The following is a 17,783-nucleotide window of genomic DNA, read 5'->3' as shown; positions in this document are numbered from 1 at the left end:
AATAAAACTGAATTATCTGTGACCTTAAGCATTGATAAACATTTCATACGAAAGGTGTGTGAGTTCTCCAAGAGAGACAAGGATTGCAAGGGGCTGGGGTGGAAGGAAGAACTGGCCACAAACACCAGGGATTTGAGGGAACTTTCTGGGGTGACGGAAATGCCGTTTCCTGACTGTGAAGGGGGTAATAAGACTGTATATATTTGTCAACCCTCATCAAACCGTACCCTCTTAAACTAGGTGAATGTTACTGTAGTTAAAGCACACCTTAAGGGGTTTTTTAAAAGATTTTTATTTATTTTTAGAAAAGGAGAGAAACGTTGATGTGTGAGGGAAATATCCATGGGTTGCTTCTTGCGGGCCCCCAACCAGGGAGCTGGCCGGGAACCCATGCTTGTGCAGTGACTGGGAATTGAACTGGCGACCTTTCAGTTGGCAGGCTGGTGCTCAATCCATTGAGCCACACCAGCCAGGGCTTAACTTTTAAATATGCATAGAAATATTGAATTCTCAAAGGCCCCCAGCAAAATAAAGCAAAAATATTAAACCTAAAGCCCAATACCATTCCTCAGTCACTCTAAGCCAGCTACGTGCAAACTGTCTACAGAAAGGCCACCCCGCCCCATACCTGCTCCCCCTGGCAACCCAAGGGGCCCAGTCAGGAGACAAGAAAGAGTCACATACTGTGAAAATCTTTCTTTTATTTCTCTTGTGGCAAAATAACGTTTTATACAAATAAGTCATCTAGCTTACTTTGGACACAAAGACAGTGAAAACTGGAAGGAGGGAGAAGGCTGTGCCACAGTGGCGAGGGCTGAGCCTCGCCAGCCCCTCCCCAGGAGACCTTTGCGGTCAGCCAGCCCTGCTCCACTGTTACCACGTGCGACCGAAAGGTGGTGATCAAAAATGTCAATGTGTCGGAGGCGAGGCAACAGGACTCCGTGGAATGTGCTACGCAGGCGTTGCAGAAATACAACACGGGGAAGGGTGCTGCCACGCACTCAGCAATGTGAGAAGCCCTCTCCCTCAGGAGCACACCTGTGCCTTTCCCCTCCCCCTTTCCTATTGTCTTTTTCCTGTTTACTGGACTTATCGGGTGGCACAGGTTTCAGGTACACAATTCCACAACACACCATCTGTACACCCTGTCCCGCCTTCCTGCCCCCAGGCACCTTCCCTTTGCCTTTCTCTCCCTTAAGGCCCTGCTTCAGCCTCTGGAACTTGTCTCCTAAGCTGACACAGCCCAGCTGGGTCACTTCTACTACCTCTGTAACACTAAATAAACCTTCTGTTATAATTTGGAAATAAAGGGGTGAGTCTGACAAGAAGTACAACCCCACCCAGCACTGCACCGGGGAGGAACTTCGGTAGTTACGTGACACATGAAACCAAATACTTCATCCACTTCTACCTGGGCCAAGTGGCCATTCTTCTGTTCAAATCTGGTTAAAGTGGACTGCACCACACCCCCAGTGATCCATCCAGAAATGAGGATTGCAGCCTAAATTCCAAATACCAGAGACTGAAGCCTTCAGCCTTGCCTAAAGGAACACCTTGATCTTGAACCTTTGTTGTGTTTGTACAGGGCATTCTCTGTACTCATCTGTTGGTTGTAACAGTTAGCAGAACAGAGAAAATAATAAAAATGAACTAGGTCCTTAGGTGAAGGGGAAAGAGGAGGAAGGACAGATCAGGTCACTGATGTTTCTTACAGTCTGTGAAAAACAGACTTACAGGAAAAGCAGACTTTCACGACTCCAGTGATTCTACGTGATCTTCAGTGACACAAGGGAAACCCACCCTGTGGCTCAGCTGTTCTACGACATGGAATGTAACGTGACGGTTCGGCAAGCGGGCTCCCGCACCGGGTCCGGCGGCAGCCTCAGTCAGGAACCCTCATGCACTGGCAGGGAGTCTGTGCTGTGGTTTTTAGGACAGACGGTCCCCATTCCCCAGACCTTCTGGTGACAATGACCCCCAGAAGAAGGTGACTTTACAGAGGAAAAAGAGCACCCTGGGAGCCCACCAGGGCAGCAGAACACACTTTGGTAGGACTCGCCCCATCCGCACCTTAGGCACAGCCTGGTAAATCCACTCCACAGTGAGCTCCACTTCCACTGGAAGAGGAAGTGGAAGATTCCCCAGTCACTGCCATTTCCAGAGGGACTAGTCTACGATCAGACCGACATTCCCAAATCACTGCCCTTATTGGGAATCAGGGGGCCCAGAGACGGTGGGTGTCTTCAGGCAGCACTACTTTCTCTGCAAGGTAACTCTGAACTAACACATGTTGTTAGTTCCTGTTTATTCTTTAGAATGCAGAATAAAATAAACCAGGACTGTCTTTGGAGAAGCTAGGACATCTTAGCCCAAAGGCTTCACAGGAAAAGACGGGCTCTCTCCCAGGAGGTTCCCAGGCAGAAGGACAAGAGCAAAACAGGTGAGGAAGGGGTGCAGGCAGGGCCCCGTGGTACTAGGCGGCCCACCGCCCGCTGGAATGTGCTCCCTCTGGAGCTGCCGCTCGGATGCCAGCTCTGAAAGGAGAGCGTGGGTTCCCAAGCAGGGAGCTTTTTCCTCCCATCTTATCATCCACAAAATAATGACTACCAACAGTCCCCATTCCTCACTAACATGGCTTCCTGTTTTGATTCCACTTTTGCTTGGTAATTCTCTCCCCAGTTCAGATACAAAATTTCAAACTCACCCTGGTTAACACCCTAGAGTGATAATGCTTCTCAAGATTTCCTGAGTAGCTGGACACAGGATCTAGTCTCAGGTAGAGAACACCAGACCTTCAGGTGCAGACGGCAAAACCCTGTCCATGCGGGGCAGCCTGAGCACTTGGCCTCAGAAAGGTCTCCAGTGAGACTAAGGCAAGCTACAGGGGAAGAGGACACAGACTTCTCGGACCAGCATGCCTGCCGCCTCTGCCCTGCTGGCCCTCCTCCGCACAAAGGCTGACACTGCCAGTAAGAGCCCGTGGTGTACAGGGTCTGCTCTGGGACACAGTTTCAAGTCGCGCCGAGCAGAGCTCTGGGCAGCTCCAGAAACCACATCCTAGGTGCTTAGTGAGTATCAAACAGTAGACGCTCTCCCCATCGGGCTGCTGTACAGAAGGGTTATTCTGAAGCTCGACAGGAACGATGTGCTAGAGGAGCCACAATGAGAAACAGCACGGGAGCAGAGCTGACGTCTGCCCGCCAGGGGGGAGGGACGAGGGCGAAGCAGCCTTCCCCAGCAGCAGATGGGACAGAGCCCGTGTAAGGCACCTGGGTTTGCAGTTGGCTCCAGTTCTGAGACCCCCGCCCCGGTCTGCAGGGTGCCCGCTGTCGTCCTTCCCTCAGTGGCTGGACCCAGTGCTGGCACACAGGGCTAATCTAGGGCTTTCTCGGAGAGAACGCCATCAGCATCTGGCATAGCCCAGACCCTGGCCTGGCACAAAGCCCCGGGCCGAGGTTCAAGACCACTCACGCTCTAGAACCCAAACCAGGAGCAGCACTGGTCAGCAAGTACAGGGGCTCTGTGGCCGAGTGCCCGCCCCTCTCCCGGCCCCACAGAGCCTTCCTCCCAAGCACTGCAGGAAACAGCTTTCCTGTCACTGCCACTGTGACAGCGACAGTGACTGTTACACACACCTGGGACCTCCCTACAGTTATTGATACCTTCCCATTGATGCTAAATCCTGGCCACAGCAACAACCTGCAGGGACTCTGGGCTGACCATCTAAGGCTACCACACAGTCAGACGGCCGCAGGGAGAGGAGAGGAGAGGAGAAGAGGGTCTGTTGACAAGGGCTTGAGGAGGCAGGTGGGAGGCTGTGCAAGGAGGCTCCTCTGAGAACACAGCTGGCTTACACAGCTGAAACAGGCCGAGGGCCTCGGACCCAAGAAGTCTGGAGGATCAAATATGCATTTAGAGCAACCTGCCAGGACGGCTCTGTAAACTACTTCAGTAGAAAGGCAGATAGAAAAATCCTCCCAAATAAGAAATCTACAAAGTTTTAGAGGCCAAACCCCATCAAAAGCCAATCCTCCAGGCTATGCTGCGCAGAGAAAATCAAATGTCTCCTTTACACAGCTGCTGGTGCGTAACTACACCAGCCCGGACACGAGCCAGATTCACCCTGAGAGCCTGCACCGCACACCGTCAGAAGTCTAACTGCACGTCACACACGCTGGGACCACCACTGACGTTTTATAAAACCTCCCGTAAGGAAGCCTGGAAATTAAAAAAAAAAAAAAAAAAAGACGCCTGCTCTGGCCTTAAGAGATACTACTGTTCCAAGAGCAAAACCGACATTCTACTTCCAAAGATGCTCAAAAGTTAGTAGCCAAGAGGAGCAGAGCGAGCTCCTCTCTCCTCCAGAACAAGCACAGGAAGGCACTGCCAGGCTGCAACCTTGCTGGGGCCCCAGGGGGCTGCAGCATGAGGATCCTGGAAGCCAGGCAGGTGAGCAAGCCCCTCCAGAAAATGGACCTTTCAGTGTGAGCAGCCGTACGCAGCCCAAGTGCCCCACCTCTTGGCACCACTCCTTCCCCCCACTCCCTTTTCAAGTTTCTTTCCGACTGGTTTACAAATTTGCACAGGCTGAGGTCAGATTGTGCTGATGACAACACAGGAAATAAGAGGAGATGCCTGGGAGAGGCTGACCCTGCAGCTTCCCACAGCACCCAGGAACCTACAGAAGAGCTACTCACCTGCAGGCGCGCCGGCCAGCGCCTCCTCACCCGGGCACAGAGACCCAGGCTCAGGGCAGCCAGTGGGCAGCTATGACTACGGGAAAATAAACTTTCTTTTTTATCTGGATTCCAGGAACCTTAACCTAATCTTTCACTTTACTATACAGTACCTCTGTGACCTAAGGGGCAGGGAAAAAGGGAAGAAAACACTGGGGAAGGAAACACAGTGCTGCTTGGCACCTCTCTTGGAGCACCGGCAACCGCCACCCCCGCCTTGGCTTCCTGGGGCCAGGTTCCAGGTGTGTGTTGACATACAGCAGCTTGAACCACTTCCGGGTGCCAGGATCACGGGCCGCAGCAAAGCGCCCCCCGCTGTCCGGGCCCACCGCCGTTACTGGCCTCCGTTATAGGCATAATCAGCCTTGTTGTGCATTATTAGCTTGTTGTCAACGAAGTAGAAGCTGTCGGAACGGGTCTCGTAGGGATTTTCAATCATCAGACGAACTGCAAGTCATGAAAAGGAAAAAAGCAAAGACTTAGTGTGTGAGGATGCCCCATGGGCTAGGTGGAAAAAAGCTTAGTATTCCCTCTAAAACTCATAGGCTGGTCCTTCTAGAAAATGTGAGTACACTCTCCCAGAATAATGAGGTCAGAACAGAGAGAGTCAGCCCTTGGCAGCTGGAGAGAACTGGGGACCACAGAGGCCTTGAAACTGAACATGAGGCCCTGGCCAGGTGGCTCAGATGGTTAGAGCAGTGTCCCGATATGCCAAGGTTGCAAGTTTGATCCCGGGTCAGGGCATACACAAGAAATAACCAACAAATTCATAAGTAAGTGGAAGAATACAGTGATGTTTCTTTCCCTCTCTCACAAATCAATAAATTTAAAAAAACAACGCAACACGATACCACTTAAAACACATGGATGCAATGAATCCCTGACCTCGGTCACCCCTGGCCTGGGTCCTGAGTCAGCACTCAGTGCAATGTGCTTGCCCTCTTGCCAACGTGGACTACAGCACCTTATCTACTTAGTGTCTCTGGTCTGTTCCCCTAGACATTCTGGTCCCAATACAAAACGCTGTGCCTCACTATGCCACTGCCCACAGGCACCCCCCGCAACCAGAGGAATCCTAGGTGAACACGAGTGCAGGGGGGAGAAGGGCAAGCAGCCTTTTCCAGAAACAGCTCAGGGCATTAACCTGGAAATCATCCAGCAAAGGTCTGTTTGTGCTGAGATCCACATTTAAATCTTCCGTTTGCTCAGGCAATGGCCCAGACCTCTTTAACCACGCTGGAAAGTCAGGATGGCTAAACAGTCACTACCTCTGACCAGTGCGGAGTTAATTATTACATGCTATTCTGAGTCCCCTGGAGGATATGTTATTTTTCACCACAATCCTAAAAAGGTAAAATAGATTGTTTAAATTTTTTTAACCTACCCAGGCCGAAGTTATTTTGTTTACATAGAATGTTGACCTCTATACTCTTTTAACTTACTTGGTTTCAAGAGGAAAAGCTACATTGCCTTGGGTAAACTTGAAATCTAAACTGTTTTCTTGCAAGTCTACAGATTCCAGCCCATTTAGGGAGCAGGGTTCAAACCAAGACCCAGTGCTGTCGTAAACACCCCTCCCCACATCTGAGCCATACTCATTCTCCCTGGGACCAGCACTGCCACGTGAGCAAAGAGTACCTGGGTGTCAGAATATGACAATTTTATGGGCCTTAGACGCTGAGAAAACTAGTCAGTATACGTAGATCCTTCCCTACAACCGAGCAAATGCTACCACTACACACAGATCCCACTCACATCTTCGTTGTTCCTGGGCACTTCCCCTAATTACCAAACGAGGAAGCGAACCTGAGAGCTACACCAAAGTCACAGAAACTGAAAAAGCCTGTTCCGCCCTGGCTGGTGTGGCTCAGTGGACTGAGTGCTGGCCTGCAGACTGAAAAGTGCCGCCGGTTCAATTCCAAAGCACGGCACCACATGCCTGGGTTGCGGGTCAGGTCCCCAGTTCAGGGCATAGAAGCAACTGATCGCTGTTTCTCTCCCTGCTTTTTTTTCCTTTCTTGAAAAATAAATAAATATAATGTTAAAAAAAAAAAAAAAAAAGCCTGTTCTTTCCCTTTCAGAGATGCGTCTCTTCCCTTGCCTCAGCTGCTCTCTCTGGTGCCTTCCCCAAGCCTTACTCAATACAACTGCAGGCTTTCCCTTCCTAAGACATAACTTCCACCATGCTCCTCCTGCTCCAAAACCTCCCACAGCTCCCCACTTCCTGCTGGCTCTCTTCTAACAGTTTATCTAATCGATCTTCTGCTTGCAGAGAAAGGGCAAGAGGAGGTCCTCAGACCTGTGACTCCATTTCATTTAGCCCAGTTTCGCGTCCACCTGTGGCTAAGGAAGAAGCAAGAGTGCCGGGCAGACGCCGAGACCCCAGCGGGAAACCACGACTAACAGCGGGAGGGAGAGGCACTGTATCTCACCGGAGTCCCAGGCATTGTCCAGGCCTCCTCTTATCTCCCTGAGCCACTCTCTTTCCCACAGCAGGCATCTAAAAGGGATGTCCTGTATTACTAAAACCTTCCATGCTCCCGTACAGGCGGTGACAGGAGCAGCAGGAAATGAGAATCCTGGGGTCAAATGACTAGAGATGCATCACATCACCATTTCCCTCCTCTGCAAAATGAGGGCACTGGACCAGGTGGATTTCAAGGGTCGTTCCCGCTAGCCCAAGAACCTAGACTGCTATACACGTCAGGAGATACGTACTGACATCCTCAGAAAGTTGGGGGAACTCATAGATATGTTCACACGTGTTCCTGCTGCTGGGGATGCAGAAGCCAAAATCAAAGTCAAAGTTTTTCAGCAAGCGCTCCCGGAAATAGTGCCGTTCGATCATCCGGAAGTTTGACACAGGTTTGTCTCCCACAGTGAACTCCACCCTGCAAAATAAATCTCTGTGAGTCCCACTGTGTCCCCTCCCTCCTCTCAAGCCAACCCAACGGAGAACATTCTTCTCTGTCAACACGCAGATGCCCTCCCCTCCGCAAACACTGGTACTCACGTAGCCCCGACCGTCCGGAGCCGGAGAAACGCTGGTGTGAACTGGTACCGGACGAAACGCCCTGCACTGATATCCACATCTCCACCTTCCTCCTCCTCGTCCTCCTCGTGGTCTGAAAGTGCACAGAGGGGCGTAAGTGCGCCATCTCGGCACTGCCAGTCTGAACTGCACAGTGGGTTGGCAGCACTAACACCCACAGCGGGGCGGCTGGCATTTGCTGTGCGCTCGTATATGCCCGTCCTATGCTAAACACTACAGAGAATCCTCACGACTGCCCTGTGAGATATGACTATCACTTCCATTTTACAGACCAGGAAGCTCAGGCCCAGAGAGGTTAAGTAACACGTCCAAAGTCCTCCAAATAGGGAGCAGAGATCTGAATCCAGGTCCATCTGGCTGAAGTCCCGTTGACCAAGTTGACGTGCTAGCCGCTAACGAAAAGAGTGAGACCCCAACAGCCGCAACTAGTCAAAAGGCTCCTTCGGAGAGCGCAAACCCCTAAAAAGTTGTGTTCTTTAAATGGAAGACACTGACCCACAGCCTTGGAGTACTGTACGTCCTTGGACTAATGCCTGTTCCAGGCCACACCAGGCCTAACATGGACCTGGGCAAGGGGGAACCAGACAGGCAATGAACCGATGTGTGGGACGTGAATGGGGGTCCACAAGGGTAATGACAGTGTCTGGTCTAGTCCATTCCTGAACCCGGGAAAGATTTGCAGAATGAATCAGAAAGCCTTCCCAATGTGAACAGAGACAGTTCCCTCCAGCAGCCATCCAGTGTCCAGCAAGGGCACTTTCTCTAGGTCTAGCCTAAACATGGGTACAACGGGAGACGTGTTTTTAGCATCAAACATCTCTGGCTGTGACAAGCCCAAGAGCAATGGGCCACCAGCCTGAGTAGGGTCCACACCCAAAGACTCGGGAGCCCTGGCCCCAACCCTGTGACCCAGAGAGTCAGACCAAATCTGCGCAGAACAGGCGCAGCTGGAGGGACTGACTCCCTGTGAGCACACTCCAAGTGAGTCCAGACCCTTAAAGCCAAAGACTGGATGGTTAAAAAGCAAGGCACAGGTATAGTATCTGAAGCTAACACTCTGGAGACAGTTCAGTTTGTACCGAAATGACTACTCTGAGCCCAGTTTAATTCAAATCCACGCATGGGAAGTAGTCCCAGGGTCCTTGAAACATCCTAAGAACTAAGACATGTGGCTTAGGGATGTGAACTCCAGACCCAGGACACTGGCTGGCCCTGACCTCCCCACAACTGAGTGCCCACAAGCTTGAGCCTTACATGTCTCGGTCAGCACTAGGTGACACAATACAGAATACAGGGTGGCGTGAGGAGACCAGGGCTCTAACCTTGACTGTGCAGTTAACCTGAGCTGAGACTTTCTCAGGAAAGTCTTTTGACTTACCAAATTTACAAGCTCTTTCTGAGTAGCAAACCAGATGAGAAAAGCTCCGCAGAGACGTGTTAATACAGCCCAAGGTTGATAATCTGAAGGGTTATCTGTGCTGGTGTTCTAAGGACTAGCTCCAGGGGGCGCTACATCTCCAGGGACGCACTCCGAAGACAGTGCCGTCCAGCAGCCAGGAGTGAATCACCCTGCAACTGCATCACAAGGACAGGGAGGGACTATTCAAGGCTAATTTAAGGAATCCCAAGTAGATGAGTCCATAGACCTGGGCTTTCTGTTCACCCAGAAGATGGTGGAGATTAAAATGCAAACCAGGACTTACTAGGAAATAGGAGACACTGTTTAAAGGAAAGACAGTGAGAAACCAGGTGAAACTGCCGCATGATCTGGATGGAATGCATAGTATCACCTTTCTAGAGTGTGCACAAGGCTCAAGGCTCAGGTGAGCTGCTCTCATTACAGTTTAATTGCAAGGATTCCTTTCCTAAGTGAAGGCAACGTGAAAGAGCAGTATGAAGGCAATATGAAGGCAAGATGAAAGAGCACAGGACCTTAGGAAAGTCACTTGGAAATTCTGGGCCTATTTCCTTTATCTGTAAAAGAGACAGTAACTCCTCCCGGAGGTGTGAGGATGACAGGAGTGGGTGTAAACAGAAGGCCGTGGAACACAGGTACCAGCACCAACAGCAGCCTCTCAACACGGCTTCAAACCAGCACGCCCGGCAGCCCCGGCTGCAGGAAGAGGTCACGGAAGTGGGACAAGCTGAGTCCACGACACGGGATGCAGTGGCACACAAAAATTCAAGATCCAGAGGCCTTGTGACTGTCACAACACAGAGGCCTACCTGAAACACAAGGTTTGGCGATCTCAAAAAGCACTGTCCCTGTCTCCAAATCTCGAATTTTGAAGCGGGTGAAATCAATACTGTAGATATTGTCTTCCGGTTTACACAAATAATCTGAAAATGAGAGCGAGAAAGACCAATGCCATTAAATAATTCTCCAAAATGACCATTCATTCATTTCTCAAGTTTTGAAGCAAACTCAGGGTTTTTTTCTTACACAATTTACTTGAAATATATACAAAAAAATTTCTTATAAGCAAAAGTTGTGTGTGAAGAGAACTAGGGGATCTAAGACAGAAAAAAGACCACAGATGTGGTATGGATAAAAGGTTACCATAACATTTTAGAAACAGGAATAAAAACAGATTTCTTTGGAAACACCTCTAAAATGGCACACAAACCGTTCATGATCTATCGACTTGTAAGTCACAAACGAGAATTATTCTACAATTCATTTAAAAATGCGTATGCTAATCTTAGGGCTAACACAGCACTTGTTTGCCAAAGTACCACAAAGCAGAGATCAGTAAACCTTTTCTGCAATGGGCCAGATCACAAATAATTAGGCCTTGCAGCCACTTAGTCTCTGTCACAGCTACTCAGCTCTGTCACTTAGTGCAAAAGCAGCCACAGACAGCACGTAAATGAATGAGCGTGGCTGTACTGGAATACGGCTATTTATGGACACTGATGCACGAATTTTATACAACCACATGTTGCAAGATATCCCTTCCCCACTCCCCAGCTCTTTAAAAAGGTGGAAGAACCATTTTTAGCTTGTGGATTGTACAAAATCAGGTGGCCAGATGGTGGGCCACACCTACACAGGTGGCAGGGCAGATTTGGTGGTGAGAGCATTAGGCTAAGGTGCAGTAAAGCCCACAACTCCCTGAGCAGCTAGCTACTCAAAATAGTATCTACCGATCACAAAAATTTCAGATTTCTTTCTGCAGTAACTCCTGACAGCATCTTCTGCACCACTCATGGTGGCGCTTCATCTCATTTCGCCTGTTTGTTAGTTGTCTCATGTTTTACCAGCTGTCTCTCCGGTAAGACGGCAAACTTGAGAGCTGCTGGTTATTCTGTAACTCCTCAGAAGGCTGAAATTGGCTCTGTACTTTTAGAGGGGACTCACTGAATAACCTGCTGCCACGACTGGTGAGGCTCAGGGGGTTGGACATCGTCCTGCCAACCCAAAGCTTGCTGATTCCCAGGGTCAGGTCACCGGCCTGGGTTGCGGGCCAGGTCACCAGTTGGGGGGTGTGAAAGAGGCACATCGATGTTTCTCTTCCTCTCTCCCTCCCTTCCCCTCTCTCTCTAAAAATAAATAAAATCTTAAAAAAAAAGATTTTATTTATTTTTTTAGAGGGAAAGGAAGGGAGAAAGAGAGGGAGAGAAACATCAATGTGTGGTTGCCCCTCGTGCAACCCCAACTAGGGACCTGGCCCGCAACCCAAGCATGTACCCTGACTGGGAATCAAACCAGCAACCCTTTGGTTTGCAGGCCAGCACTCAATCCACTGAGCCACACCAGCCAGGGCTAAAAATAAAAATCTTTAAAAGTAAATCAACAATTTTCTAAAGGAGAACAGATTTTAAGAAGAGTAACAAAATCCAAAGGTCACCAAGCTCTGACCTGTGGCTTTCTCCAGTAAGCCACAGAGCACCAATCCCAAGCTCCCACACAGCACCTGAGTGCCTACCAAGACTGCTGCTTCAGGCCAGTCATGAGAATGACCTAATTCACCCTTGGTATCAGAATAAGGCATGAGGTTAAAAAGACTAGGCGATGAGCACTTCTCTAACTTCAGAGTCAGCACAGAAGCAACTTTTTCACATTTCAATGAAAGTGAACGGCAAGACCTTCCAATGATATACTCAGGTATGCAAAGGCCAGTCCCAACCCAGAAGAGTGATGAAAAATGGGGAATCAAACTATCCAGAGTCAAATTAAAACTATTTTAGGAGATGGGAATTTCCTTTTATACAGTCTGGACCAAGCCTCCCCCACCCCCACCCCATCCCCAAATCACTGGAGCAGCCACCTGCTGCCTAAAGTACCAAATAAGCAGCCGTGGGCTGGTGACTAAAGCAATTCAGCAGGTAGCACTACAGCAGCTTCAGAATAATCCAGGGAGAGCTGGTATTGCGGGGTTGGGGTCGGGGTGGGGGGGCGGGGCGCAGCAAGCAGGGCCTAAGCAGGTGGCTGTAAACCATCATGTCGGGGCTTGGCATGGAAGAAAACAGAAGGGGAAGAGATACAGGTTAGGGGGTGGGCAATATTTCTTCCCACCCTCCCTCATATCACTGAAAAGGTGTAGGATGTTTGCATTTTCTGCCAGAAACGCATTTCTGAAACCCTAATGTAATTCTTAATTCACTCGAACAAGTGTCAAAAGTAGGATTCACATTTAAGATGTTGTACATAAACTGAAACTTTATTATTATTTTTAAGTGTGGTACTGTTTTAAATTTGCATGAAATGCCCCGGCAATGGGTTTGAGGAAGGAAGAGCCCACCTGCACACAAAGGGGCGACGCTTGGGAATACAAGGAGTGCGGGGCCAAGGCAGGCTGGTTAGGGGGGAGGGGCTGGCAGGGCCGCGTGGAGGGAAACGTAGAGAAAGCAGGTAGCACTTGGGCTGCAGGAGCTGCGAAGAGGCAGGGTGAGACTGCCGGCTGAGCGGGAACTTCACTGATCGCTGGGGGGCTCCCAGGATGAGGGGGTGCGGAGAATGTGATCAACCTAAGAGGTCCCCTACCCAAGCAAGTCCAGCTGAGAAGGGGAATGACCCAGCCTGAACGGCGGACAGGCTCAGGGGGATTCAGGCAACCTCAAGAGGAACCCCTTCCCACCCCCGCCTAGGTGGAGGTGGGGGACGCAGGCCCGACCCGACGGCGCTGGGGACAGCGTGGCCTGCTGGGCCGGAGGGGAAGGTGGCAGGGCGGACCCCCGGGCAGGTCGAGCGGCGAGCGGCCGGCTGCGCTACAAACTGCAAAGGGCCCGAGTCCCAGCGCGAGGGGAGGGCACGGCCGGCCCGCACTCACTCTCGGTGACCCGGCTGAGGCGCAGGACGTGCTCGGGCCGGATGGCGTCCAGGGCCAGCAGCTCCTGCTCCGTGACGGCTGCCCCGAGGCCGTCGTCAGCTGCGTGATGGGGCACCTGCCGCCGCGCCTTGAGTCGGTTCAGGACGCCGCCGCCTGCCTTCTTCTTCTCGTCCTTTCCAGCCACCAGCCCCCGGGCCCCAGCTGTCGACCCCGCGCCCGCTGCCTTCGGGTTCGACCCGCTCATCGCTCCGCCGCCAAGATGGCCGCCGCCTCCGGGGCGCCGTAACTATGGAGAGCGGGGGCGGGGCCGGGCGGCCGGGGAGGGGTGAGGCGGGGCCAGCGGGGCAGCCTCGGGCCGCCTTACACCAGCTCTGCTCCTGCCAGGTGGTGGGCACTAGGCGTGTCTGGGAACTTAGTACCCTCATAGCCAGTCAGGCCCCAAAGTCACCCCAGATGTTTTCTAAAATATCTCATACGGTCAAATGACTGTCATACAAGTTGTGGACAAAGGCTCTTGAGAAAATGTTTTTAAATTTTTAACGTCTGTAGCACACACGTTAAAATAGTACTTGCTGTGCAAAGGCAGCGTGCCAATTAGATTGGCATTCCCGACCCCTGCTGTGCCAGACTTCGGGCTAGACACTAGGCTAGGCTACAGAGAATATAAAATGAACGAGGTTAGGGATTTGAGTCTGCCGTATTCACCGCTGTATTGGGTAGTGGGTGCCCCGTAGTGATTATTGATTGGATGAATGAATGAGAGAAGGAAAGCCCAAACAGCACCCTGCTATGGAAAAGTTCCCAGTTTGTTGGGGAAGACTGTGAAGTACCTAATTCATCATGTGGCCCTTCCTCTGGGCCAGCCCAGTAAGTAGGTGACAAACCAGGTGACAAACCAGAGTGCTGATGGCTGCCAGAGGTACATACAGCAAAGGTGCTTACCTGAGTGCACAGGAGGGGGATGGGGGATCAGAAAGAGGCTTCACAGGAGTGACCTCTGCTCTGAACCTTAGAAGTTAACCATGATTTCACCAGTTGGAGGTGGGTAAGGGTGGAGGAAGGCTGCCCTCTCATGGCCCAAGTGGCTCCTCCAGGCATTCTGGATCCACACTCCCCCGTGTTGGAGGCCTGGGCCTGACTGATGCAGCGTGTTTGCCAGGTCTGGCTTCTCCTCCCAGTCAGACAGGCCAGAGTGAAACTCCCCTCTCCTACAGGGTCAGCCTCAAGACTTGCTGGGTCCCTCTCACCTGATGGGAGGAGCTTGGGAGGGGTTGACAGGCCTAGCCTGGTTCCAGGACAAAATCCCAACTTGACTCCACTCCAGCTGTCCAGCCTGGTGGGACAGTATGTGGCTAGGTCACTAACTAAATGCTGTCCTGTCTTTGAGATTACCACCGAGTAGCACTTACCAAACCGTTCAGGAAATTTTAATAGATGTGTACAAAGAATTAAAGTCTTTCGCTTTGCCAACAACTCTTTTTAAACCACTCAGCAGTGAGTGGTTACTGAAAAATTTTCAAAACTTGTAATATGTTCCTTGACAGTGAATCACCAAGAGGGGGTTTCCTACGCAGCCCCTTCCCCCTCATTTGCTCCCTGGACCTTTGTTCTCAGGGCACCAGGCCTAGAGTAACTTGGACCCCAGCTTTTCTCTTTCTAGGAATGGTAACAAGTGTACCAACCCCTCGTCTGGCAATTCCACATCCAGGAACTTAGTCAACAAGTAAGCACAAAGACCATCTGTAGCATTTAAAAAATTATCATCAATTACAGCTGTATTCAAGGTATGCAGCTGATAAAAGAATGAGATCCATGTATATGGACTAGTATGGAGATCTCAAAGATACACTAAGAGGAGCAGGAAAACAGAACCTCATTTGTTTAAAGTAAAAAGCATATAAATATGCCGATGTGTATTTGGAACTGTAAAGGAAGGGGTTTAGATACACATGAGTGTTCACCATGGTTCCTCTGGGAAGCAGAGTATCAGAAGGTTGGAAGGGACTATAGGGGGTCTGTTCATTTGTGACACTATTTAGAGCTACTTCTGTTCTATTTTATCACGACAAGCATGTGGTCAAGGGCTGCTTGTGTATTTATATATATACACAAAAAATCTTTGGATCTATTTCTGGAAGGCAGAGGCTAAGCCTTATTTTCTCTTAAAATTAAAAGCAACCTCAATCTCAATCACTTTTTTCTGTTCAAAGAAAAAAATAAACAAATACTACCCTCTAAGGGACTCAGGCCTGTCCTCTCTCCAGTTGTTACCCATGAATTGCAGTTAAAAGGAAAAGACTGTGTCTTTAAGAAAACAGAAAACACACAAAAAGAAAATCTATTTACATATCACCTTTTTAAAAAGGAGTAGGAAAAATTAGGACCGTAACTTCCACTCTTCCTAAGGTCTGTCAAAAGGCTCTTTAAAAGTGTTCCTATGCAGCACTTCATCATTCGATAACATTGTTGATGATCTGGAAGACAAATTATATATGTTGTAAATTTGTAAACCAAGAAATAAAGATGAAAAAGAATGCAAAAAAGTAAAAATTAAAAAATGGTTTTTTGAAAAGTACATACACTAACAGCCCATTTGAAGGAAAAAGGGAAACTGATATTTACCACACTCAACAATAACCCGAGGCTCCCCGGGGTTAGACCTGGGAGGGCTGGAGGAGAAAGGCTGGCGACCCTTTCTGTCCCTTTCACCCAGCTGGGTGCTCTGTGAGTCCCTCTCTCTTCACCTCGTTTTGTCGCTGGGAGAGGTGTGACAGTGCCTGTGCCCAGGGCAGTCCCAGGGCAGCCAGGCAGCCTGTCTCCAACCAGGCCAGGCAGGAGGGGTCTGGAGCTGGAGCAGCCAAGAGAAGCAAGATTATCAGAGGGGATTTTTCTGCAGAGGCTGGAAAGTTCCGGCAGCCCGCCCACCGCCTCCCTGAGGACTGCATGCACGGCATCAGTGGTCCCTGGCCGGGGCTGCGGGCGGGCCTTGTGGGCTGGGTCTGAGAGCAAGAACTCCCCTAGTGCCCAAGTCACTTCTTTCCCTGACCGAGGGCTGTTTTGAAAACGCATGCATTTATTATTTATATGCCACCTGTTTCCACAAAGGATTTCTGGCATATTCCAAAGTCACAGCACAAGACTAGTGAGTGAAAATTCATGCAGCCTTGTCAAGGGCAGCACTTCCAAAATTTTAAATGAATATAATGTCTGATCCAGTAATTCAGTGATGGAATTCTAAAGAAACACTTGCACATGTGCAGAGTAAATACATGCTTAAACATATATAAACGTGTGTGCATATAACAAAAGACACACGCAAAACTCACCTGTACTATCTTCCAGGGACTGGAGTAGTAGGAATGAGAAAGATGAGTTTTCACACTTTGCACTCCATATAATTTTTCCCTAAATGTACTTATGCATTTTGTGTCACTAGTTCTTAAAAGGTTACTTTCTTTTTCAGAGTAAGAATATAATAAACCTCCACATAAACATCACCCGGCTTCATCAGTTACCTACTTTCAAAGGTTCCTTTTTAATGAGAGTACATCCTGGCGTTTAGAGCACAGGCTTAGTAGTCAGACAGAGCTGAGTTCCAGTCCTCAGTCTGTCACTTAGCAGCCAGGGGACTCTGGGCAGGTCATCTGTCCCCTCTGAGCCCTTGTCTCATTTATAAGTCAGGCTAGTCCCACATCTTCCCTGGAGGTGTGAAGAGGATATAAAAAACAGCAATAAAAAGCCCCAAGGCTAGTGCCAGGGACTGTCTTCTGAATGGCCACTGAGGCAATGTATTTAAGGGGCCTCTTTCCCCAGGGCCCCTCTGCTGAGGGCAGGCACACGGGACAGGGAGAAGCCACAGCGCCAGACTGGAAATAAGCTGGGGACCAGGCCCTGAGGAAGCCTTAGGCGGATTCAAGTGGAAGCTGTGAGGAAACCCAGGAGTCAGTCTTAGTACAAGGCCAAAGCCAAAGCAAGTGGGGTTATTTTTTACTACTACACATGGCTAGTGGCAGACAAAGCACAGTTAACTCTTGGGGCCAGAGTGGCAGTGAGGCGCCATTCAACTCTGGCTGCTGGAGAGCGGCGGTGAGCCTGCTCCTGAACCTCCCTGCTCCACCTCCTTTCTATCCTTGACCCCCGACCACCGCTACAGCAACAACTTTCCAGTAAATACTGGAAGAATTCATCTGTCTTCCTCTGTGGGGGATGGGGGGTGGGATACTAAGTATGAGGAAAGGTCCGACACACCGGCTCCAGCCACCCGGGAGCCTGATTTCCTCAGCGAGATTAAGATCTGGACCCACACGGTGGCTTAACCCAGGCCCCGGCATTCGGCCCAAGATCTTCCTTCTGTCAGACAGTCTCCCTGCCTGCCACTGCCCAGAGCAGGGCTTCTTCAGGTCTCTTCCCCACTTGGCAGCTCGTGCAGAGCTCCTTGAAATAGCAACAGCTAGACCTGAATTAGTCCAGAACTCCAGTTCTGGGTGGGCTCAAGCTAAGAAAGAGGCTCTGTGGGCCTTCTGGCTTATTTGGGCCCTGAGAACAGACTCCACCAACACTGGCCTCATTCTTCCAGCTCAGCGCTGAATTCTGCCCTTCAAGGGATAGCTGAGGGAGGGAGGCCCAGCTCTTCCTCCCTCTCCCCAAACCAGCAGCCTCAGTTCCTGCTGGGAGGGGTACAGCAGGTAGGCTCTGGCGCCAGGTCAGAGCGCGTCTTGGGGA

The 17,783-nt window shown here is 50.3% G+C and overlaps 1 protein-coding gene across 1 annotated transcript; it reads right to left on the bottom strand.

Annotated features, from left to right (window-relative positions):
- Nucleotides 1-684: 684 nt before the first annotated feature.
- UNC119B (unc-119 lipid binding chaperone B) lies at nucleotides 685-13,345 on the bottom strand. The gene is made up of 5 exons (XM_024566943.4): nucleotides 13,062-13,345; nucleotides 10,015-10,128; nucleotides 7,750-7,861; nucleotides 7,455-7,627; nucleotides 685-5,183 (listed from the first exon to the last, which is right to left on the bottom strand). The coding sequence occupies exons 1-5, from the start codon at nucleotides 13,303-13,305 to the stop codon at nucleotides 5,071-5,073; spliced, it is 756 nt and encodes a 251-aa protein (XP_024422711.2). The 5' UTR covers nucleotides 13,306-13,345; the 3' UTR covers nucleotides 685-5,070.
- Between the last annotated feature and the right edge of the window lie 4,438 nt (nucleotides 13,346-17,783).

The sequence above is a fragment of the Desmodus rotundus genome, chromosome 7 (assembly GCF_022682495.2).
Source record: "Desmodus rotundus isolate HL8 chromosome 7, HLdesRot8A.1, whole genome shotgun sequence".
Classification (NCBI taxonomy): domain Eukaryota; kingdom Metazoa; phylum Chordata; class Mammalia; order Chiroptera; family Phyllostomidae; genus Desmodus; species Desmodus rotundus.
Note: the sequence above shows the minus strand (reverse complement) of the source record. Positions and strands in the feature narration are given on the sequence as shown.

What these genes read in the sequence shown, in the direction of transcription:
- UNC119B (XM_024566943.4), bottom strand. Translation starts at nt 13,305, where the DNA reads ATGAGCGGGTCGAACCCGAAGGCAGCGGGCGCGGGGTCGACAGCTGGG. An exon ending in CCTCAGCCGGGTCACCGAGA is followed by an intron (nt 10,129 to 13,061) that starts GTGAGTGCGGGC and finishes TCTCATTTTCAG; the next exon opens with ATTATTTGTGTAAACCGGAA. An exon ending in CGCCAAACCTTGTGTTTCAG is followed by an intron (nt 7,862 to 10,014) that starts GTAGGCCTCTGT and finishes GTGCACTTTCAG; the next exon opens with ACCACGAGGAGGACGAGGAG.